This window comes from Stenella coeruleoalba, assembly GCF_951394435.1.
Source record: "Stenella coeruleoalba genome assembly, chromosome: 7".
NCBI classification, from domain to species: domain Eukaryota; kingdom Metazoa; phylum Chordata; class Mammalia; order Artiodactyla; family Delphinidae; genus Stenella; species Stenella coeruleoalba.
In genome coordinates, this window is record NC_137153.1 from 89,409,940 (window position 1) to 89,434,761 (window position 24,822).

The following is a 24,822-nucleotide window of genomic DNA, read 5'->3' on the forward strand; positions in this document are numbered from 1 at the left end:
CATGTTCAAACAGATGAGAAGCGTGCAGGCTTCTGCTCAGCTGTTAAATGAATGAATTTCTATGGACATCTCCTGTAGCGGACGTTTAGAGCAGCATGAAATCTGAACATGTTTTCCAAGGAGGCTTAGACTGAGAGGCATTACTGTTCGGGCTTAACTCTGAATTCCCAGTAATGGTACATGTATATGCTCAATTTCACCCAACTTAAGCTGGAAAAAAAGTATCAAAAATATCTATCCTTGGGAATCATTCAAATTTGAGTAGGGACACTGAATATTTATTCTGTGTTAAGTAAATGTCACACACTACCTGAAAAAAAGAGCAGAATGACTTATGTAAAATTTGCTTGAGTATATATGTGTTTAAATTAAGCTGAGGCGTGGGATAAGGAGCATGGGAGGGAGATGCAAGAGGGAGGGGATATGGGGATCTATGTATACGTATAGCTGATTCACTTTGTTGTACAGCAGAAACTAACACACCATTGTAAAGCAATTATACTCCAATAAAGATGTTAAAAAAATAAAGTATTAAAAAATAAATAAATAAAATAAAGTTGAACCGAAACTTGCTTTGGGAAATATTTGAGATTATGCCACCTCTATCGAGATAACTGGGGGCAGCCACAAGAATTCTCCAAAGTACTGGCGGGGGCAGCCCTACCAAGTCACCCCACCCCACCCCCAGCTCCTATCCCTTGTCTCCTGCTGTTGAACCAGAAGTAGAAATTAATCCAGGCTGGGACAGATTCCTTCCTTTGGGAATTTAGGCCTGAGACATGAGGGTATCAACAAGTGGATTGCTGAAAGGCTTGACTTAGGGGCTGAGGACGCTGTTCTACAGCCCTGATGGGCCCTAAATGTCCAAGGAATGACAGACAGTGAGGCTGGTCTGCTGAGAGAGAAGGAAGCAGCCATGTATTATGAGAGAGGCCAGAGACCACGCAGCCCACAGAGGGCTGCACAATCTCAGGGGACAGAGTCCCCCTGGAATATGGCATGAATAGTGCCCCTGGCGTTGTGCTGTGCTATGGCCCTGCTAGACAGAGCGGTTGCCTCGGCTTCCGAAGACCATCTATCTGGTCCCTAGCTCTATTTCCTTTTCCTGGCTTTTGGGAGCTTCCTGTGTAACATTTACAAATTCTCTTTTCCTTGGGCTCCTCTGAGTGGATTTTGTTTAAAGCAATGATCCCTGACCCAGGCAGTCATGCAATACGTGAGCTGGCTGTGGGCTATACAACCCCAGCGGGCCCGCTCACGTGCTCTCTATGGAAGTGGCACCACCCTGAGGACACATCACAGGAGACGGCACGGGACGAGGAGCCTGGGGCTCTGGCCCAAATCTGTCTTGAACACGTCCTTTCACCTGCTTGTCCTCACCCATATGGTGGGGACCAAGCCCCCTGGGTTGACCTCTCTGGCTTCTTGGGAGGCTCCAGAGAGACAGAGAGGTGCCCTGGAAGGCAGAGGCTGTGCCCTCACGGGGGCTGTGTGGCTTACCTGTTTAGGCCCTGGCAGTAGCCGATGGCGGGGTTCTGCCAGGAGAAAGCCAGCAGTACCCGGCGGAGCCTGTCAGGGAAGCTGGAGGCGGGACAGGTGAAATGCTTGTTGCTGGGGAAGGTCCGGTTCAGGTCCAGCTCGATCTGGCGTGCGGCGGGGTGCTTGCAGGCCTGGCTCCGGCTCAGTAGCTCCTGGTAGCGGCCGGGGCCCTGCAGGTGCTGGACACGGAGGCGGACCAGCCATTTCCAGACGCGTGGGCGGTGCTCGCGGGGCACGCCCGCCCGCAGCAGCTGCTTGATCTCCGCCGAGGGGGCCAGCTCACCCAGGGCAGCCCAGCGCTCCCGCAGCGGCTGCTCCACGGCCTCGTGGGCCAGCAGGTGGTGGGAGTGCACTTCCAGCACCTGGATCTTGGCCAGCAGCCTCAGGTCTTCCACCTCATAGTTGGGTACTGTCAGGAAGCCGTACTCGTCATACTCGCTGCCAGCAAAAGCCTGTGTCAGCGACATCTTGCAAGGCCCTTCCCCAGATAAGGGGCAGCGGGGAGAGGGTGGACCCTGGGCAGGAAGCCTGCCTGCGCTTCACTGCAGGTTGGCCATGTAACTCTGGGCAGGTCACTTCAGTGCTCTGAACCTCAGTTTGCTCTGTACAACGGGTATAGGAACTCCTTGCTCTGCCTCATGAAGACCCAATGAGATCCTCTGATGTAAATTGCTAGGGGGCTAGACAGTGCCTGGTACATGGCAAGTGCTGAAAAGATATTTGCTCATTCATTCTGTGTAAATATAAAGGACCCTCTTATTACTCCATGAAGCCTTAGGCCCAAGAAGTCCTCTACTGCCATTACAGAACCCCACTTCCACAGCCAGTAAGCCCAAGGACAGATGGGCAACAGGAAGCACCACCAACAAGCAGAAACAGGAGAGCTGGGGACCCATTCAGATGGCCTTTCATAGAGTCAGCATTTATTGGCCCCTATTATGTGCTCTGCCTGTGCTACCTCATTTAATCCTCATGATCCTGCAAAGCAGGGATCTTAGCCCGCATCTTATGGAGGCTGCATATGAGGCTCAGAAAGGTAAAGTGACTTGTCCAAGGTTACACAGTGAGAAAGCCAAGTCTGGCTCCAAAGCCTGGGCTCTGGCCACTGGACCGACCATCCAGCCTCTAGGGACCTTTGACCCCAGCCACAGCCCCTTCTGTATATTTATCTGCCCAGGTCCACTGTGCTCAGCAAAGGCTTGGCTCAAAGGAGGCAGCTGGCTTGTCTCCCCTCCTCCCATCTCTGACAAACACCCCTGGGAGGCAGCCTGGGGAAGTGGAAGAAACAGGACTCTGGAGGCAGGCCCACGTCAGATGCACTAATATGTTGTGTGGCCTTGGGCAAAGGGCTGCCTCCTCTGAGCCTGCGGTGCCTCTCAGCTGTAAAATGGGGCTCATTTCAAGCACATGATCACTAATCCGGAGGTACAAGGAGGTAAGCATGTGCAGGGCTCACACACGGTCAGCAGCAACTGGTAGCAGGGTGGCTGGTGGCCCCCAGGTCATGAAGACCCAGCCCTGCTCTGGGCTCACCTGATGGGGCTCAGCACAACGCTGTCAGCTGAGGCCTCGCTGGCTTCCCACTGCAGCGCCTCCTGGATGAGCTGCCTCAGTAGCTCCGAGCACTCGCCTGCCTCGACCCCCACGGCCTCCTGCAGCCTCCGCAGCCCCGCCAGGTACTTGCTTTCCACCTGGCAGTTCTTGGCTTGGAGGTAGGCACACTGTGGGAGGGAGGGGTGGGGCTGGTCAGGCCACCTGGTTGGGCCTGGGCCAGAGGCCTGAGGCCTGAACAGCTTTAGGCAGTCCAGCCCTTCTTCCAGCGCTCATCTCCCATCCCCCCGCCCCAGCCATTCATAGAAAGGAAAGGAGAAGAGTCCTGAATCCAAGAGTTTACAGCAAGGCAGACAGGGCTCCAGGCAAGAGAACCAGGCCCAGGGCTGGGGCTAGACTCAGAAAAATGAGGGGAGAGGTGGGCATTGCCTGCAGTCCTATCCTAGATCAGTTACTGCAGGCTGGGTGCTCTATGGCAAGTTACTTAACCTCTTTGTGCTTTAACTTCTTCATCCAAACAACGGGGATGGTACAGAGTCTGCCTCAGAATTCTTATGTGTGACTCTAGATGAGCCAATGTATACAAAGTCCTTCCAGGGCACTTGGCGCAGAGCAAGCTCTCTGTAGGAGGTATACCTGAGCAGTGCCCAGGGGATGGATGGACATGGAGCTCTGGACACTGCCCTTGTGCCTTCTGCCACCACGTGGGCTTTTTCCATTTCTCCAACACACCACCCCTCTCCCACCTCGTGGAACACACACTGCACATTCCCTGCCTGCCTACCCCCGTATCTTCCTTTCTTTGTATGCTTTGTGATATTTTGTTGAAAACTGGACATCTGAACCTAATAAGGTAGGGTGGAATTAATTAAAGAAAGCTCAGCTAAAAAAGTCCGGCCAGGCCTGTACGGGGACCTCTCAGGCCCTGCCACAGGCATCATTAATTTCTCCAAACAGGAAGAGACGTTCACCTACATCTCTGACAAGAAGCTGCCTCTACTATCCAGCAGGAACAGGAAAACTTCTCTCCACGCCAAGACAGCTCAGCCAGTCAGGCACTGTAGCAATCCAGCCAATGAGAAGCCTCCATACTTGGGACTCCTAGTTTCCTCCAATGGATTTTTTGGTTATCACAGCCCCTCCCAACCCCTTCCTTTTCCCTATAAAAAGCAAGTTCCCCTCCCTTGTTCCCTGAATCTGCCTGTGGTTCACCATAGTTCAAGTATCCCAAATTGTAATTCCTCTGGTTAGTCCCGAATAAACCTGCTTTTGCTGGTAAAATAACTAGCTATTATATTATTAAAAATTCCAATGTTAACTCTGGAAATCAGATACTCCTTCTTACCTAGGGTTTGCTGTTTTGGTTTTTGGTTTTGACTGTTGTAGGCTGCCTCTGTGCCCAGGATCAGCCTGAGGTATAAACTTAAGCTCCTCTTAGGTCTTTTCTGAGGCTTTCCCTGGGCATGCGTGGTCACTTTCTAATTTCCCCCATATTTGTGGCGGTTTTGGAATGTAGAGTTAATACCTGGCTCGCAAAAGGGGAAAAAGGGGGGGCTTCTGTGGTGGCGCAGTGGTTGAGAATCTGCCTGCCAATGCAGGGCACACGGGTTCGAGCCCTGGTCTGGGAAGATCCCACATGCCGCGGAGCAACTAGGCCCGTCAGCCACAATTACTGAGCCTGCGCGTCTGGAGCCTGTGCTCCGCAACAAGAGAGGCCACGATAGTGAGAGGCCCGCGCGCCACGATGAAGAGTGGCCCCCGCTTGCTGCAACTAGAGAAAGCCCTCGCACAGAAACAAAGACCCAACCCAGCCATAAATAAATAAATAAATAAAATTTTAAAAAAAAAAGAGAGAAAGGCTGGCTTTATTAAAAAAAAAAAAAAAGACAAAAGGGGAAAAAGGGAAATACAAAGAGGGGGAAGGCCTTTAAACGCCCTGGCAGTTACTTTAGGGGGTGGGGGCTTGCAGTGGCTGCCTGCCTCTTCCCCTCACCTCTGTGATCAGAAGCGGCAGTCAGCAGAGCACAGATCCCTGATATGTGGAAGACAGCTCATGAAGGGCACGGTCCAGAGGGAGAGCAGTCAGGTCATGAGGAGAGGGTTGAGCCAGTGGTGAGGTGGTGAGAGGACTGGAAGGGTGGCTGGGGACAGAGAGGGCCAGAACAGGGCTCCCGTGCCTCACCTTCATCAGGAGGGCCTTCTCCTTCTCAGCCACCTTTCTCCAGATCCTTGTGACCTGGTGGATCTCGGAGTTGAGAAAGCGGTTCTGGGTCCGGTATGCTTCCATGTCATCCTGGAGAAGAGAGCAAAACATTTAATGAGCTGAACCAGAAACATCTCCCTGGTCCTCACTCTCAGATGAGCTGCCAACACCTTCTTCCTTTAGAAATTTCCAATAATGGCAGCAGAAAAGGAAGTCTGAAAGAAAATAAATAATAGTGATAGCCCCCTTCTCTAATCTTGATGCCAGCATGACATGGTGGAGAGAGCATTAAGCCTGGACTTCAAGTCCTGGCTTTGACTTCCTGGCTGGGAGGCCTCACTGAATCAATCTGACCCTCTCCTTCCTCATCTGTAAAAGGAGCAAATACCAACTACCCCACTTGGCAGCCGACTAAGTGAGGTAACGTGCACACTAAATACAAGGACCAAAACAGAGAAAACGTTCAAGTAGTGTTTGTTTTTTAAATAAAAATATTTTGTCATATATTGGTGATCATACTGAACAATTTTGGGTGAAAATTTTTTACTTAGTGTCACTTTGTAAATACTTTTCTATGTTGCTACAGAAGCTTCCCAATGATAATTTTTAATGTCTGATGACTATTCTATTAGGTGAGTTTACCATAACTTAGACATAATCCTTCTCCTGTTGCTTTTTTAGTTTGAGCCCTGAGTGTTTTTGTTTGGTTCTTTTTTGGGGGGCTGTGCCATGTGACATGCGGGCTCTTAGTTCCCTGATTGAACCCATGCTCCCTGCAGTGGAAGCGTGGAGTCTTAACCACTGGACCACCATGGAAGTCCCTGGTTTGTTTCTATTATGAATAAAGCTGTAATGTTTATATCTGAGCCTAGAGTTTTCCTTTTGCAAGCTGTTCAGGGGAGGCAGTATGATCTTCCTGCTGGGGCATGCAAGGAGAAGCTGGCCATGCACTGGGGAGGGTCAAGCAGGAGCCTGAAAGGAGTAGCCGCAGCTGCAGCTATGGCTCTCAATCTTTATTCTGATTGGATGGACACTGTGGGAACAATGGACAACACATGCTCACAGTGATACCTAGCAATTCCAGGGCATTTACGAATGGAAACTCAATCCCTTTCTCTCTCACTCAAGAAAATGTACTGGCCTGTAGATGAGCATGAGAGACTATTGCGGGTACAACTTCGGATAGGCCCTGATTTATCAGGAAATCAAGCACAGCACGCCTCACCCATGGCACTTCAATATCAGGGATGGGTCACTTGTGTACAGCTCATAGGCCGTGCTGACCCTCTTCATTCTGGCCAAGATCCCTCCCAGCTCAGAAGCTCCAATTCATGTCCAGGGGCTCTCCAAGGCTTTGGATGTGTCGCACAGGGCACCCTGCTTGCAGCCCGGACAAGGAGGGCAGGTACAAGCGCCCCTCAGAGCAGCCGTGGGCCTGGGTGGGGTGGCATCTGGGCAGTGCCTTCCCGTTCACTCATTGCCCTACCTCGAGTGTTCTTGGCTCAGAACTGTAGGGAGGAAAAAGAGAGAGCTCCGAGATGAGAAAAGCCACGTGACTGTCACCAGTGAGGCAAAGGAGGAAAACATAACTGGAGAAAGGGGACAGGGAAGAAGAGAGTTTGCCCTCCTGCTTTCACAGGGACCAGGGACCTGGGAATCATCTTTGGGAAATGCCGTGTGGACGAGCCCTTGTGCTAGTGGGGAAGGCAGTGGATTGGACGTGGGGACACCTGGGGTCAGGCTGTAACCCTGCTGCTTGTACTGTGCGACCTTGGACCAGTCCTTTCCCTTCTCCAGGACTTGGCCGACCGTGCCAGAAAATGAGGGGGCAGACTAGATCTCTGAGTCTTTCCGGCTCTGATATTCAAGAAGTCAGTGATTCTGTCCTCACTGACAGTTTCAACAAGGGGGCATTTCCTTAAAGCTGAGTGTCCTTAACCACAAGGGCAAGTAGGAAATGTGAACATGTTCTGTCCCAAAACTTAAAAACAGTGGAGTTTTGATGGGTCTTCTATTTTTTTCTAGATCAGAGACCTAAAGGCTAAAAAATAAGGGAGTCTAGTACATGCAACTCCTATCAGAAAACACCTCCAAGGTGTCAGCTGCAGGACTGATAGCTTTCTAACAACCTCTGAGGAGCAGCCGTAAACGTAAGCATGGTTGATGTGAATTGTACCCAGAATCTCTTCGTATCTGGGCTCACTGATAAATTAAATTCCTGAACATGCAAACTCAGGGGCACGCTCAGTCATTTAGGTGAGTCCATACTTCCGGGCAACTCTCTGAGACGGTCTGGAGGCACCCAGCGAGGCACTTTGACCCCCATGCTGCTCTACTGGGACTTCAACAGTGGATTCCAGCAGGATGGGCACAGAAAGAAGACACTTAGCAGGATAGAGCAGGGTAGGAAAGCAATCTCATGGAAGCAATTTTCACTGCTGTGTGAGGGACTCACAGCTTTCTGACAACCTAGCTTCATCTGCATTTGAAAGGTTTTGTTTTCATTTTGCACTCAAAAGAATCTCTGATTTTAGACGAAATAAGGGAGAAGGTTCAGAGACTGGTTATATGCTTTTTCATGCTGAAAGAAAGGGAAGGGAATCTGGATTTCATGTCATCTTCCTTTCCCCTTCTAACAACTCTGTTTGTAGGACTGGTTAGGCCATGTTATATAAAGGGGAGATAACTTGCCCAAGTCATACAGCTAGCAAGAGGCAGTCTGCCTGACTTCAGAGCTTGGGGAGTGGCCACTATACCACACTGCCCACTGGTCTCTCAAAAGCTCCCGGATTTCTCTCTTTCTTCCTTTCCCCCTCTTACCCCGTCTGACAGCAGTTCTTTGATACAGCGGCACAGGATTTCCGTGGTAATCCGATGTATACTCTTGTGGCTGTGGGTGCGAGGGCTGGGGAAGGACTGACTGGGGCTATGTGGCTGCCTGTAGGGACGGTGGGTTCTAGGCGCACCTATCCCCAGCTCCTGTCACCACCCTCCAGAGAAGAGGCCGCAGCCCGCGGCAGGTATCACACTTAAAATAAAGTTCCTGCCCCCTGTGTTGCAACTGGTCCCTGCGGGATGGGGTGGCCTTTCCCGGGTGAAAGCCACACCCTGGGCAAGGGTGAGGCCGGGATGATGGTGGTGGCTGGAAGGGCCACAGAGGCTGGAAGGCAGCAGAGCAGACAAGACTAGTCAGAGAGGTGAGCTGCAACCCAGTTCCAGTCCCCCCACTTCCTCTGCACACGGTCCTGGGCAAGTTACTTCACCTTTCTCAGCCCTGGCATTCTCATCTGTAAAGTGGGGAGCACATAAGCAGCTACCTCACCAGGCTGGTGCGAGGACTAAGTGAAGTGATGAAAGTAAAGCACTTAGGACAGTGCCTACCACACGGTAAACAATCTGTAAGTAGGAGTAGCGATTACTGTCATTATCACGAGCAAGTTACAGCCAGCCACAGGTCACTACTCATGTGTAGGACCACTGGGGAGGGCTGCTGGGCACCTCGGGGGCTCCTGAGAGCATCAGCGTGGCGCTAAAGGAGGCTGAGCAGGCCAGGCTCCAGAGCGCTTAGGAGTTCTGACTCCATCTTGGGCTCTTTCATCTCTACTTTGATGATTTAGAGATACCTTCACTTTTCAGCCTAGGATGTCATGAAAAGGTCAAACTGCATTGGGCCTACTGGTTAAGAACGTGAGGAAGCGTGTAGCAACATTTCTATCAATGTCTGTTTCAGATGTGAATACTCCAGTATTAAGGGTCATCCCAGCTCTGTCCAGAAAAGCCTTGGGGTCAAGAGCAGTGCCTTCCCCCAAGGCCCCAGGGCCTGGAGGGAGGGGTCCCTACCTTCAGGTGCTCCATCTTTTCCTGTTGGCTCAGGAGGTCCCCGTCAGCTGCATCTGGGGGTGCAGGGGGCTGGTTGGGGGGATGCATGAAGTCCTGGGTGACCTTCTCAGAGAGTTTCTGGATGACCTCCTGCTTAGCCTGGTTCTTGTCCAGGAGCAGCTGCACGTGCTGCCGCAGCTCCTGCACCTCCTGCTCCCGCAGGCTCGCCGTCTGCACCAGGCTCTCCCGCTCCTGTTCCAGGGCCTCCACCCGCCTGCCCAGCTCCGCGATCTGCCGCACTTTGTGGCGCACCAGCTCCAGCCGGTCCTTGTCCTCGGCTGCTGCCAGGTACGCACTGGACACCCTCTTCTCCTGCTGGGCAGCCTCCAGCGCCTTGTGCAGGATCTTCACCAGTTCCTGCAGGGGAAAGGGAAGAGCCCGGTGAGCTCGGGGAAGGCCTATTACGTGCCAGAGGTGAGGCAGAGGCTGTCATCAGTTCTCCTAAGAGCCCTGAGAGGTGGCGGGCAACATCCCCTAGGGCATCACTGACCAGCACCCACATTCTCTTTTTCTACTCAGAAGAGTTTTAGTTGGACACATGGTTCCCCAGCAAAGGACTACATTTCCCAGCCAAGCTCATAGCTCGGTGTGGCCAAGTGACTACTGTGCCCAAATGGGATATGAGAAATGCTGTGGGCAGCTTCTGGGTCATGCCTTCCAAACCACTGCGCACGTGCTCCCCTGGCCCAGTTCCCTTTCCTCCTGGCTGGGAAACGGCAGGAACCGGAGCAGCCAGGCTGGGCTCACAAGCAAAAGTTGCAAGTTGAGGATGGCACAGTCGCCCCACCAACTCGGAGCTGCACACTTCACTCTGGATTCTTCAATGTCAGAGAGAAATAAACTTCCAATTTGTTTTAGGCCACAGTACTTTGAGGCTTCTGCCCATTCCCCAACTAATATGTCTGTTTCAGAAATGAACAAAGTGAGGCCCAGCAGAGTGGAATTTAACTCCAAATCATCCAGACACTGAGCATCCTGTGCTCGGTCAGTAATGAAAGCAGGGGTGGCAGCGGCATGGCACGTGGGCGTGGCTCTTCCTTCTCACCCCTGAGGCAGACATCACTCATCAACCTCAGCACTCTTTCCCGGTGAAGCCTAGCTGAGGCCTCAGAATCCTTCTGAACATGGCATTCAAGCAGTCACTACCAATCGAGCTGAGGTGGCATTAGAGAAAACAAACTGGCAATCCTCACGCCTCGCCACACACCCAGGGCCCATGCCTCAGCCCACCCAACAATGCCTGCAAGGCAGGTGCCAAGAAGCACCTGGGAGTTCAGAAGCAACGGCTTCGATTTATTCCTTGGCAGGGGCAGCCGATTCATGTGGAAATTCAAGGTGTGGCTCCCTGTGCCTTCAAGCTTCCAACCTCCCCAGCATTCAGGGACCTGTCCTGCTCCAAAGCAGGGATGTGAATTCATTCAGGACCAGGATCAGCATATCAGAAGCCAGACAGCCCAGCAGCCAGTCCCACGTGAACCTGAACCGCAGACCCGGCAGTTAGGGCCTTTAGCTCACACTGCTGTGCTCCAGGCCAGTCTCATGTGGAAAAGCGTGGTTTCCTGGGGACACATTAACTGTATGCATGCCAAAGTGTTTAAATAAATGATTGGCTGGATAGGCTGAGAACAATTCCATTTTGGAGAACTGCCCAAAATCATGACTTCATTTCAGAAGCTAACGATAAGACCAAATTAGAATACACCTTCCGAAACCTTGGTACTAGTGACTGTCCCTTCTCTGGTTCTCTCTCTTCTATCCATCCATCTAACCTTTATCAAGCACTCACTCAGTGCCAGCCCCTGGGACCCAGAGAGGCGCCAGTCACAGTTCCCACACTCAAGGACCACGAAGGCTGGTGGGAGCAAAGGTGAGCCACTGTCACGGAATGATTTACCGTGAGAGGGGGAAGCAAGGGTGTTTGTGGGGACTCAGGGCAGCAGGCGATGACTTCTGCCTGGGGCGGAGGCCGGGGAAGACCAGTACATTCCACAGAAAGGCGGAGCAGTTTAAACTGATCCTGAAGAATGAGGAGGGCCAGTGAGGTCAAGCAGCAGGTGGGAGACAAGGGCAGAAAGTGGGAGCTGAGGGTTGGGAGGGCTTTCCAGACGAGGCTGAGCCAACAGCTTGAGCAAAGCCTCAATGGGATGAAGGAACAGGTACGGCTGTGGGTCCTGGGTGTGGCAGGAAGGTGGGGAGGGGCGGGTGGCTGCAAACCGAACTGGCACGTCAGGGATTTAGAAGTCAGCTTCCCAGGGCGGTACTGACCCAGATCAACATTCCTGTGGCTGCAGGATAACTGAGAAGCCTAGACCATTTTCTGAGTCAGCTGAGATTTGGAGATTACCTGGGGTAACTGCCTGGTGAAATAACCAGTACGTGCCACTGCTCAGACTTGCCCTAGCCTCAGAATCAGGGGGGTATCTGTCTGCCAACTTTGGGAGAGTCAACTCTGAAGCCCATTTCACTACATCAGCTGTCTCTCCCTTCCCACATCTGGCTCTTCAAATCCAAGACCAGCCCGGGAGGCTGTCCTCCCACCCCAGGACCCCTGCACCAGAATAAGACAGGAAGAAAGGAACCCGGGAGAGGGATGGAGCCAGAGCAGGAAGTGTAAAGTGAGGAGTGGGAATGGATCATGGATTCGGAAAAGCTGGAGGCTGGATGGCCCTGGGAGACCACCTGGTTCAGTCACCCCGCTCTCACGCAGGGAGACTGAAGCTCAAGAAAGGACAAGAGAGGACTAAAGGAACCTGGTGGATCCCCATGACTGGGAAAACTGCAGCTAGAACAGAAGGCTCCCAACTCCAATCCTAAGACCCTTCACTTCTTCATGATGTGCAGTTAACGGATTCTGCATCGAAATGCTTCTTTCAATTTCTTTAAAAATGGGAATAACCCATGTTCATAGCAGCATTATTCACAAGACCCAAGAGGTGGAAACAACCCAAGTGTCTGTCGATGGTGAATGGATAAACAAAATGTGGCATACAATGGAATATTACTCAGTCTTAAAAAGGAAGGAAATCCCATCACATGTTAAAACATGGATGAACATTGAGGACCTTATGCTAGGTGAATTAAGCCAGTCACAAAAATGCACATATACATCAAATAGAAATAATGAAAACGAAAAGAAAACTTGAATATCCCATTTTGAGGCTGCTTTCGTCCTTACAATGTGATGACGCCTCTCCAGGTCAGTCATTATCAAGCAACACTATCATTTGCAACAGTTCAAGAGTATTCTTTGTATGGAGCACAAAGTTCCCTTCATCCCACCTCCTAGGATGGACATCTGGGTTGTTTTCCAATTCCCAGTCATAAGCAATGCCTTAGGACCAAGTCTTGAAGTAGAAGAGCTGATCAATGACACTTTTAATACTTCTTAATTGAATCATTGTTTGGTCGATCTTAGATTTTGACAACTGTTAATAAGTTGTCATTTTAGTAAACATTTTAAAAGCCAATAAATCATTTATCTTATTAAAGTGTGGATACCTTCATTGCTCACTAGAATCAAGGTGGGTGAGTCCAACAGTGCTTGTGGCAAGAGCACTGGACTGGAAGTGCCCTGGACATGACGGCCTCTGACCCCTAAGGGGCTCGGTGCCAGCTGGGAACAGGTGAAAGAGCACTGGCTTGGGAGTTACAGAGGCCTCGGTTCCCATTCCAGATCCACTAATGCGGGTGTTTCAGAAAACTGAACCTCAGCTTTCTCGTATGTAAAATGGAGATGATGGTCCTACTCCACCAAGAGTCACTGAAAGGGTGAGAGAGAAACTGTGACAAGTGTGCCTCCCCAAGCACGGGGGCCCTCTCACCCCCTCTCCCTCTAAGGCCCGTACCCCTCCCCAGGGCCTGTACCCTGAAGTCTCCGGCTGGGGCCCTAGGGAAGGGAGAGGCGGCTCCTTGCTCTGATCAAGTTTCCTCACTGAATTATATACCTTCACCAAGTAATCCTGAGTGAGCTAACCTGGCCCCTGGCAGGGCCCGGGGGAGGGGTTCACCATTCCTGGCAGCCAACATCCCCACAAACAACAGCCCTCCATCTGTCGGAGCAGACAGCCTTCAGGTTGGGTGCAACGCTGCCGACTCTGAAAGCCTGAGTCACCAGGCCAAGCTGCCATCTGGTGCCGTCTCCCAGAGTCCAAATCTCTTGGGGGGCCAGCGCTGCAGGGGACTGGGATGGATAATGGCTTAATGGGTATTGGAATCACAGGGAGTGCATTCATTTTTTCTGAGGAGCAGTCACGGTGCTTGTGTCCGATACTGGGCTACACTGCGAGAGCATGCAGGAGACGGCTGGGCTGTGAGGGGTCCTGGACCTGGGGAAGGAGACCAGTGCCTACGTCCTGGCTCTTCCAGCTGCGTGACCTCGGACTAGTCAGCCACCTTCTCTGAGCCCCTTGAACGCGGTGCAGTGAAGAGGGCAGAAGCTCTGGAGGCAGGCAGACCAGAGCCTGAACCCTGACTCAGCGCCCAGGAGGTCATGGGCACGCAGAACCTCTCAGAACTCCAGTCTGTCAGGAAAAGGAGAGGATAACTGGTGTAAAGAGGAGAGACAGTGTGTGGAAGGCACCAGCCAGCACAGTACTGGGGCCACACTTCATACCAGCAGTTACTTGTGTTCAATCCAGTGGGTGAGGTCCCCAAGGGCAGGGGTTTGGCCCAGTGTACCTCAGTGCCCTCCATAGCATCCAACAGAGTTTGAGATACAAATTCTTAAAAATCACTAAAGCTATTGGCAGTGCCTGCCTGGCTGGCTGAGCCAGGATGAGACCCCCAGTTCCCATGTCCCCTTGCAGCCTGAGGCACCTTCCCACTGAAGAGACACAGGAGGGCATCGTGCAGACATGGGCCCAGGAAGTCCAGGGGACTGTTTCCCCAGCTGAGGTATTACACTTAAAAGGTCTCAGATGGAGAGCTGCTCTCTGACCAGCATTTCTGAGTGCCTGGGGTACCAATGGGCACCCCAAGATTGTGCCAGACTCCTTTGTGTTACCTCTAGGTCAAGAGTCAGTCTCTTTCTCTCCTCCTCACTGGTTTTGGTATTTGGGTTGAACATGAAACCCCACAGTTGGTCTGGCTGGGGTCCCCCTTCTAAATGTGGAATAAAGGTAAGGACGGCCTCCTCCCATCACTGCTATACCCACAAGCACATCTCCCAGAGCCCCTCGGGGAGGGAGGGGGGTGCTTTTACCCCTCGTAAGGCGGGAAGGAATCAACAAGGAGAGCAGGGAATGCCACAGTCACAGCCAAAATAATCAAAGCCTGCATGTTTGGGGCAGCTGCTGGGTGCCAGGCACCCAGCTTTATGAATCTGGGCACAGGCCTCTTCAGAAAACATGATTATAAGTCCATATAAAGAGGAGGAGGGAATTCCCTGGAGGTCCAGTGGTTAGAACGCTGCGCTTCTACTGCAGGGGGCGTGGGTTGGATCCCTGGTCAGGGAACTAAGATCCTGTGTGCCGGGGCGGTGCGGCCATCTGGGAGATGGGTCAGAGAGCACACTATCCACTCATTTCGTGAGTCAAAAGCTAAACCCCAAGACTTGATCTCCTCCCCACTATCTGCCCCAGGACAGGGTTGAGGTCTGCTGGAAAGTGAATTAGTAAAAAAGTCCAGATTCTTTAATGTTGGAACAACTTCCTCCTGACATTTTCACTCTGACTGTAGGGGAGTTGTCAACATCCTGGGCAGCCCGTACTAATCTCCAAGAGCGGAATGAAATCTAGGTCTCCCGGGGCCTCTCCACTTCATTTGACAATTCCTAATGCCTTAGAAGGAAAGGCCGAGTCACGGGAGGCTGCCCACATTTCCTAGAAAGTAGGGGAAGAAGCACGGGAACGACAAGTGGTGTTTACATTCTACATGGCTCTTCCTTTCCAGGTCGGGTTTGGGACTGAAGCTGTACTGATACAGGGATCAGGAAGCTGCTACAGCTCAGCTTAATGCCCTCAGCTCTCAGGAGCGGCCAGCAGCCTCATGACAGGAACGCAAAGGTGACGGAGGAAAAGAGTGATGGCTGGGCTGCTAAGTGGCATCAGAGGAGACTTCACATGCTGTAAGGATACATTTGGGTGCTATAAGCCTGCAAGGGCAGGGCTGTGTCTTTTCTCACTGTTTGTTCCCCAGCACCTAGAACACTGCATGCCTGTAACAGGCCCTCAATAAAAGCTTTGTGAATAAACAAATGAATTGAGAACACATGAATGATTGAGCTTCCTCCTTTGAGGACTCTAATCACCAGCTGCTTCATTAAATGTAACCCCTGAGCTGCCAGGAATGAAGCCTCTGCTGGTTCCTGTAATAACTGTTTAGGGGCAAGAAAGGCAGAGAAGGGGCAAAACTAGGTAGGGAGAGCATTTTTCTGGACTGTGTCCTCTAAAAACAGAGCAGAAAGGAAAAGAAATGTACAAAGGGGAGAATATTTAGAAGTATACCCCTTACTTCCCCAGGAGCAAGACCAGAAATAAAGCAGACAGAGATGTAGAGTAGCCAAAGCTCAAGCAAGAGAGCTGAGGCCTTCCTCTCAGAGGAAAAGGAGCCTGGGCCCTCAGTGGGTACCATCACTAGAGTACCACAGGCACCACGCTCAGGAGTTTTGGTAACAACTGTGCTGGCTTAGTCACTTTTATTGTGCTAAAGAGAGCCTACTGGGCTTCCCTGGTGGCGCAGTGGTTGAGAGTCCGCCTGCCGATGCAGGGGACATGGGTTCGTGCCCCGGTCCGGGAAGATCCCACATGCTGCGGAGCTGCTGGGCCCATGAGCCATGGCCGCTGAGCCTGAGCGTCCAGAGCCTGTGCTCCACAACGGGAGAGGCCACAACAGTGAGAGGCCCGCGTACCGCAAAACAAACAAACAAATAAAAAAAAAAAAAGAGAGCCTACTGCCCATGCTGCATCCCCCATTGCCTCCCCGCCATGTGACCCTTACTACTTCATGAGGTCACCCCTGGATGTGAACTTGATTTACTCTCTGAGTTGTGGGATTTTTGAGTGATTTTAATGTCTGTGTATATATGTGATCTGTTACCTACAATGACCATGTAGCTCTTTCTTTCTTAACTGCTATAATTAACTTCTCTCTCTATGAAGCCTAAATCTTCCTCCCTGTCACTGTCCTCTGTTGGGCCTGGCTCAGCCTGGTTTCTCTGTCCTGTACCCAGTTACCAGCTGCCAGATCAAAGATCCCCCAGTTCCTTCGGTGGCCCCTCCGAGGACCCTGCATGCAGATTACCCTCCTCCAAACACTGTGTCTTCGGGTGTGGGGTCAGATCATGCACAGTCTCCCAGGAGAGATCCGAGAGACCTGCCCTTGGTGGCCTTCTGTCCCATAGCTCAAGTGACAGTATGTCCCTGACTGATCAACAGCACAGCATTTCCAGCCACCTGCAGTTTGGCAGTTAAGGACCACAGGCTGGCTAACGCATCACATCTAGCTTGTCCAGGGGCTCCAGGCCCAGAGGGGTCCACTGGAGCCTGGGGTGTCTCTGGGGCCAGAGCTCACCTTCTGAGCCTTTAGCTCCTTGGTGAGCATCAGAACCTGCTGCTCCAAGGCCAGCACTTTCTCCTGGGCGGTTCGGTTCCGTGTGAGTCCTTCGGTGAAGAGCGGGAAGGTGTTGCTCTGGCGCTTGGCTTTCTGAATGAGATTGGCGGTCAGAGAGGACTTGGGTGTAGGCTTTGGAGAATCCGCTGGATCTTTTCCTGCTCAAGAGGAGGAACACAGAGGTTGTGATCAGTGGCTTCAGCAGTTCTCAAACTTGGGCTTGCTGCAGAAGCACCTGGAAGGCTTGGTAAAATGCAGATTGGGGGGACTTCCCTGGTGGCGCAGTGGTTAAGAATCTGCCTGCTAATGCAGGGGACACGGGTTCGAGCCCTGGTCCAGGAAGATCCCACACGCCACGGAGCAACTAAGCCCATGCGCCACAACTACTGAGCCTGCGTGCCACAACTACCAAAGCCCACACACCTAGAGCCTATGCTCCGCAACAAGAGAAGCCACCGCAATGAGAAGCCCTCACACCGCAATGAAGAGTAGCTCCTGTTCGCCGCAATTAGAGAAAGCCCGCGTGCAGCAATGAAGACCCAATGCAGCCAAAAATAAAATAAATATATAAATACATAAATTTATTTTAAAAAATATTTTTAAAAAGTGCAGTTTGGGGACCCTACTCCCAGAGCTTTCCATTCCATAGGCCTGGGGCACAGCTTGAGAATTTGTATTTTTAAATGTTCCTAGGTGATGCTGATACAGCTTGTGCAGGGATCATACTCTGAGAACCACTGGACTATATAAACACTGTTTACACTGTGCCGGGTCATCCAGCCCACCCTCTACCCTCTGTTCCCTATTCCCTCTGTTCCCTACCCTCCAATCTCAACCTGCATGGGTTACCTCCTACTGCCCCGCTAGTGTTTGCCAGGTGGCCATCTCCTCAGGCACGGGCCCAGGCAGGATGTATTTTTTCTTATTTCAGGATCTGACCTCCAGGCTCTGGGCGATTTTCAAGGCACACAGATCTGTCCATTGACAGGAGCACAAAATATCTGTACTCTGCATACTTGCCCCAGTGAGTAATGTAAACTCTCATTTGATTCTAATTACAAGCTAAATTAGGAGACATATCTCCCACAGCTGAATGTCTCAAGGCTGTATCCTTTTATTTCCAGCAGAGCCTGGGTCAGCAACCAATAGCCCACAGACCAAATCGGGAGGCCTGCTTTTGTAAATAAAGTTTTATTGGAATACAGCCATGCCCATTTATTTGTGCATTGTCTGTACTGCTTTCACTCCACAAAGGCAGAGTTGAGTACTTGCAACAGAGACTGTATGGCCCACAATGCCTCAAATATTTACTATCTGGCCCTTTACAGAAAATGTTTGTTGACTGGTGCTAAATTTTCTTTCTTTCTTTTTTTTAAATAAATTTATTTATTTATTTATTTTTGGCTGCGTTGGGTCTTCGTTGCTGTGCACGGGCTTCCTCTAGTTGAGGCGAGCGGTGGCTACTCTTCGTTGTGGTGCACGAACTTCTCATTGCGGTGGCTTCTCTTATTGCGGAGCACAGGCTCTAGGCGCGCAGGCTTCCGTAGTTGTGGCATGCAGGCTCAGCAGTTGTGGCTCACGGGCTCTAGAGCACAGGCTCAGTAGTTGTGGCGCATGGGCTTAGTTGCTCCATGGCATGTGGGATCTTCCCGGACCAGGGCTCGAACCCATGTCCCCTGTATTGGTAGGTGGATTCTTAACCACTGCGCCACCAGGGAAGTCCCTAAATTTTATTCTTAAATCCAATGTTAGAGAATCACTCACCCAGACCGCCTTGTCCTGCCCTACCCTCAGCCTGTGCTTTAGGGCTCTGCCATCAGCCTGCATCAAGGGACATGTAATGGCCTGATTATATGGTCAAGAGACTGAGAATTTTGATCACAGGGCACATACACATTATGTCCGTTATGAGGCCCCAAGATAAATTCTTCTTAGCTCTCAGGGCCAGCTTTGCTTCTTTTAAGATATGTGTTTATAGTCTTATGGACACCGGAAGTAACCTAACCACTTGCATTTCCCTCTTTGCCTTGGCTGCTGAGAAGCTCAGAGCCACATTTGCTGCCCACCTTTGGTACACCGCAGGATTTTTTCTTGAGCCTATCTAAATTTTCTAACTCAAATTACTCATTTATCTTCCCCCTGATATACACTGTAGTAAGTCATACCCAGTTCTTTTGGGACTATGATATTAAAAATAAGGATGTGGTATGAGATCCCAGGGGAGGGGACAGGCAGGGCTTGCAGGACAAGCTGAATGACTTAGCAACTTTCTTCTGGGGACCAGGCCAAGAGCCAACCAAATAGTATTGAGCAGACAAAAAACTACTCTAGTAGGTGACAGGAACCAGAAACTCCTTGGCCTTGTTGAGTACAAGAACAGAACGGTCTTGTTCCAGGCTTAAAAGAAATCTGGTCGAGCCAGGTACAAAGCAGCCTGCAGAGCTCAGAGGAATGCAATGCTTCTTTTTCTTTCCTGCCACAGGATCTAAGAGGGCAGGGAGGCTCCCTGGAGCCCTGCAGGCTACTGTACACCAACCCTGAGGGCAGGCAGGGTAGGATCACTGTGCCCATCTTATAGTTGGGAAAAACGGAGGCCTAAGACAGTGGTTTTCAATCAGCACCCTAGGATTTCATGGGATCGCCTCAAGGGCTGGCTGGGAAGGGAAGAGGGTGGGGTGGGAGGGGCTGAGGGGGAGCCTGGACTCCCAACCCTGCCTCAACTCTGCTTTTATTTGCTTTGTGTATCAGATTTTGTTTATGGGGACAAGGTTTCATGGCAATAAAGAGGTTGTTTGCAAAGTCACTGACTCAGAAAAGAGGCTTCAGGCAGGAATATGGGGCCAGACTGTTTGGTCTGAATCCTATTCTGTTACTCACTGTGCAGCTGTGAGCGAGTCACTCCTCACGTCCGTTCCCAGTTCCCTCAGTTATTAAATGAGGAGAACAGTATTTACCGCTCAGGTTGTTGTAAAGACTAAACAGGTTAATGCACATAAAGCGCTTCGTGCATGTGGATGAAACTTGAAAAGATTCTGCTGAGTAAAAGACACCAATCACAGAAGACTACATATTGTAGATTCCATTTATATGCAATGTCCAGAACAGGCAAATCTACAGAGGCAGAAAGTAGATTAGTGGTTGCCCAGAGGTGGAGACTGGGACTGATGGCTGAGGGGTATGGGGTTTCTTCTGGGGGTAATACAAATGTTTTAAATTTGATTATGGTGATGGTTGCACAACTCTGTGAAGATACTGAAAGCCACTGAATTATATGTTTCAAAGGAGTGAATTGTATGGTATGTGAATTATATCAGAATGAAACTGTTACCAAAAAAAAAAAAAAAGGCCTAGAGTAGCCCTGGCACAAAGTACCTGCTACATGTAAGTGCTAGTTCTATTATTATTATTGATTAGATACAGTACTGATCTTCTCTTGGGCTATTCATCGTGATCTGTGGGGCCTCATCAGGCACTGCTCCAAAGCGGTGCTTTTTCTACAGTAATTTGTACACAGCTCAGGGGTCCTCTCTACCATAAGACCCCTCAGTGCTGCCTTAGCCAGTTTTCTCCCAACTGTTTCTACATAGTTAAAACATGTTTTAAGGGCATTTATGCTAATTTCAAAGATGTCAAACACCCCTGATGGGTCCTAATATTTTGTAAAAGAAATAAAGTGCCATGTCACAGAGGGGATGAATACCTTGAGGTCATTTGTTCTGCTTCTTCAGGTAGATCTGATTTTAATCATCCCAGAAAAGCATTTTTATATCCTTTCCTTATAAATTTTTTTTAAAAAAGGAAGAAAGAAAAAGCAACAGATATTTTCCCTTATTACTTCAAGAATCATTGCTTGGTGTTTCAGTTTGGGAAGATGAAAAGCGTTCTGGAAATGGATGGTAGTGATGGTTACACAAGAACGTGAATGTACCTAATGTCACTGAATTATACACTTAAAATTGGTTAAAGTGGTAAATTTTGTTATGTATTTTTACCACAAGTTAAAAAAAAAAAAAGGAAAGAAAGAAAGAAAGGAGGGAGGGAGGAAGGAAAGAAAGAAAGAGAGAAAGAGAGAAAGAAAGAAAGAATGAATCATTACTACCAGACCCATGGAAGCCCAGGAGGAGTGACCTGGAGAGTTGAATCTTTGACACACAAAAGCACGGATGTTTGTTTACGGGGAGGAGAGAGGGCACCCACTTAGTCTCTGAAGGCAGCTCAGACCCAGGCAGAGGCTCACCTGGGGCGCTGAGGTCAGGAGGTGAGGGCTGCTCCTCCCTCTGAGGCTCCTCGCTCAGTGAAGAATCTTCTCCTGAGGGTCTGTGGCCTGTTCCTTGGGTCTGCTTGTTGCCCCGGATGTTGTACATTGTGTTTCTGAAAGGAAAATAGAGGATCATGGGGCTGACAGCCCTGCTATCTTGCCCACTACCCTTCCTGCTGCCACTGCTGGCGCTCAGGCTGCATCTCCACCCCAGTCATGACTTGATCAGTCTGCCTGACTGCAGGCACCCTGCAGGAGGCAACCCATCTGAGCCTCTCCCATCACCCTTACCCTTCTCCTTTCCATTTTCATCATGCAGATCACCTTTGATACGCAGTATTCCTTGTAAACAATACAAGCTTGACTCCTCTGCCTCCAACCCCACTGCTAGAATATAAGCTCCATGAGGGCAGGGGCATTTGTCTGCTTTATTCACTGAAATGGATTTGCCAAACTAACTTTCCCAAAACCTTCACCTGGTCTTATAACCACCTGGCTTAAAAATCACCAGTGGCTCCCTACTTCTGCTGAGAAAAGTTCCAAACACCTCCTGGCCTCTTGCTCCCCTTGCTTTCTTTCCCTGCTCAGACCTGTTCTCTCTGTAGCCTTCACTGATCACCTCACAGCCTCCAAGGAGCTTACTGCACTTCATGCATGGGTCACTCTTTGACCAAGTACTTGTCTAGACTGAGTAGTGGTGTCTTTTCTTCAAGAACTGAGCACTAACCTACCTGCATGCCTACTGGCACCTGGCACTGGGTCACATGTGCCCAGCGTACAGACTCAATAGATGTTTGTTTTGCAGGAAGGAACTAGGTAGCCCCAAAGGCTGGCCTGGCACCACAGGCCACAGAGAAGTTCATGAGTTGGATGAAAAGGCAGTTCAATTGAGTTTGTTTTCTCTTTGCAAAGGTATAAAAGTCGACATATTCCAAAACTAATAACAAGGAAGAAAAAATGACTAAAGAGTTCACTAGGTCAGTGTTTTTCAAACTGCAGGATGTGAGCCATTGGTAGACTGTAAAATCAGTTTAGTATCACGACCAGCACTTAAAAAAAATGGAATAGAAAATATCAGAATGCGCCCCACTTAGAAAGGATTAAAATTTTGTGAATTACATATATGTGTATTGAGCCATATAGTAAGATGTATTTCTTACTGGTCAACAGTTTGAAAAACACTGCAGGAGGAGGTCAATTATCTAAAGGGCAGCAATAGCGTGGCCAGAAAACAAAAGGCTGAAAAAGTCTGTAGACTTGTGATGGAGTCCTGGCTTTGCGCTATCATCCCTCCATGTGATGTATACGTCTAGCAATATGGTGGACAAAATATCTGAAAAACCCTTGTTCCACAAACACCTACCTAGATGCTAGATAAATGCAAAACATATTTCAAAAGTATTTAGTTGAATTCTCAGAAAAGGAAGGGAAAATCCCTAGGGACTAAACACAAAAAAGGAGTTGAAACTCAAGTGGGAAGTAAAGAGGAAGATGCATATATAGATTAAATTACTTTTCAACAAATATTTACCCCTTCCCCTCCACCTCCGCAGGAGCGGAGTACATCCCCCTCCTCCTTTTGATTTTGGGCACAGCCATGTGATTTGCTTTGGCCAAAGGGATGTTGGCAGATATAATGTAAATATAGGCTTAAAATGTGCTTGCATGTAGGGCTTGCCCTCTTGAGGAACATGCCTCATAGCTGCTGGTCCATGGAATGTGAGAAATATGTTGAGGAAACCTAGATCTTCCCAACGGCTTGGAGCCAAGACCAGGTGAACCTAGCCTGTATCACGTACACCCAGATGTGCAGGAAATGAATGTTTATTATTATATGACACTGAATTTTGAAGTGTTTGTTTGCAGCATTATTATTGTGAAAGTTGGCGAGGACATGAGTTTGTCCAGGGATCAACTGCTTTATTTAAATTGAAATATAACTGACATGTAATATTATATTAGTTTCAAGTGTACAACATATTGATTTAATACATATACTTACTGCAAAAGGAACACCACAGTAAGTCTAGCTAACACCTATCACCACCCATAGTTACACTTATTTTTTCTTGTGATCAGAAATAAACTGTTGATACCAGAAACCTAGAACCTTGGTTGCAAAGGAGGAAAGAAAACAAGGTTTTGGACCCATGCAAAGTATGAAGTTAAAACTGAAATTCTTACATAAAGCTGAGATTCATGAAGGTCCATGCCCTCTGTGAAGTTAGAAAAAGAAGCCTGCTGGCAAAATTAATATAAGGAGAGTCTAGGTGAAGGCTCTGGGTGTTCAAAACATTACCTTTGTGTGGTTTTGGTTATCAGGATAATATTGGCCTTATAGAATGAATTAGGAAATGTTCTTTCCTCTTTTTTTGTGGGGAGTGGTAGTACAGTTTGTGAAGAATTGGTATTTATTCTTTCATGTTTGGTAGACTTCACCAGTGAAGTTATCTGGTCCTAGGTTTTTGTGTGTGTGCATGTGTGTGTGTTGGTGGGGTGGGGTGTAATTTTTTGATAACTAATTCAATCTCTTTACTTGCTACAGGTCTACTTAGATTTTCTATTTCTTCTTGAGTCAGTTTCAGTAATTTGTCTTTCTAGGAATTTGTCCATTTCATCTAAGTTATCTAATTTATTAGCATAGAATTGTTCATGGTATTCCCTTATAAACCTTTTTATTTCTGTAAGGTTGGTAGTAACGTCCCCTCTCTTGTTCCTGATTTTAGTCACTTGAGTCTGCTTTCTTTTCCTGGTCTTTCTAGATAAATGTTTGTCAACTTTGTTAATCTTTTCAAAGAACTATCATTTGATCTTAAACTTGTTTTTAAAACAAAATGCAGTTTTTTGGTATAGTTGGGTCTCGAATAGGAAAAGAGTGAGATTGTACTTCAATGGAGAGTACAGATGACTGATGGAAGGTAAAAATTAATCAATTAAATTTAGAACAGAGAAGAAATTAGAACTCAGCACTCCTAACACCTGACCTTAAATAAGGAGCCCTGACTCCTTGGGCTAGTCATTTCCTCTTCTTAGTTCTTACTTTACCCATCTAAAAATAAAAGGGTGGTGGTCATATTAATATGAATGATGACCATGAGAGGCACTATTTACTGAGTATCACTCTGTGCTGCGTCTTTCTGAGCCCCATTACATGGATCTCACACACCATAGGCCACATGATTTGGCAAGGACCCTGGGGCACATCCCTATGGCCAGGGGCACTGGCTGGGTGGGGTGACCATCACTGTTGCCCATACTTCCCCTTGTCCAGGGGCTGCAGCCTCCCCAATGTGTCTAGGGCCTCACAAGCAGTCACCCCTGGGGTGTGGGAAGGCATAGAAACCCCAATTTCAGGGCAACAAAGATCATTCTAAGCCCTAGCACACGTCTCCTCTGAGGATGGGCAGCTCACTAACTACTGTCACAGCCCAGGTGGCCATTACCCAGCCAAACTACTGTGCTTGGAAGAGGCATCTCCATTTCATAAACGTATTGACTTTGCCTGGAGCAGTTCATGGATCATCTTCTGTGGAGGTTTAGCTCTAGGTCTGAAAGGCCTGGTCAGCATGGGAGTAGTGGTCACAAGGACTTGTTCTGGAAGGATAGATAACCTTGGGCAGGACATTTATCCTCTCTGAGCCTGGATTTTCCCATCTGCAATGGGATGAGGAACATATCCACAACAAACAATGACTGGGGCCTTGCATGGGCCAGGTCTAAGATAAACCCTAGGAGTTCAACTCATCTAATCTTCACCCACATGCATTTAACTCTTTTACTCCTCACAACAGCCCAATGAAGTAAGCACTACTATAACCTCCACTGCACAGTGAGAACTTTGATT

The 24,822-nt window shown here is 49.3% G+C and overlaps 1 protein-coding gene across 3 annotated transcripts in view; it reads right to left on the minus strand.

The window, feature by feature from the left end:
• The window catches only part of TBC1D2 (TBC1 domain family member 2), a 42,702-nt gene that overhangs the window by 9,388 nt on the left and 8,492 nt on the right, over positions 1-24,822 (minus strand). For all 3 annotated transcript variants that reach the window (XM_079926891.1, XM_079926889.1, XM_079926890.1), the window contains 6 exons: positions 20,958-21,091; positions 16,682-16,878; positions 9,134-9,529; positions 5,273-5,383; positions 3,073-3,260; positions 1,501-1,977 (listed from right to left, as the gene is read on the minus strand). In XM_079926891.1, the coding sequence (XP_079783017.1) occupies positions 1,501-1,977; positions 3,073-3,260; positions 5,273-5,383; positions 9,134-9,529; positions 16,682-16,878; positions 20,958-21,091 (1,503 nt within the window). The remainder of the gene's footprint in view (positions 1-1,500; positions 1,978-3,072; positions 3,261-5,272; positions 5,384-9,133; positions 9,530-16,681; positions 16,879-20,957; positions 21,092-24,822) is intronic.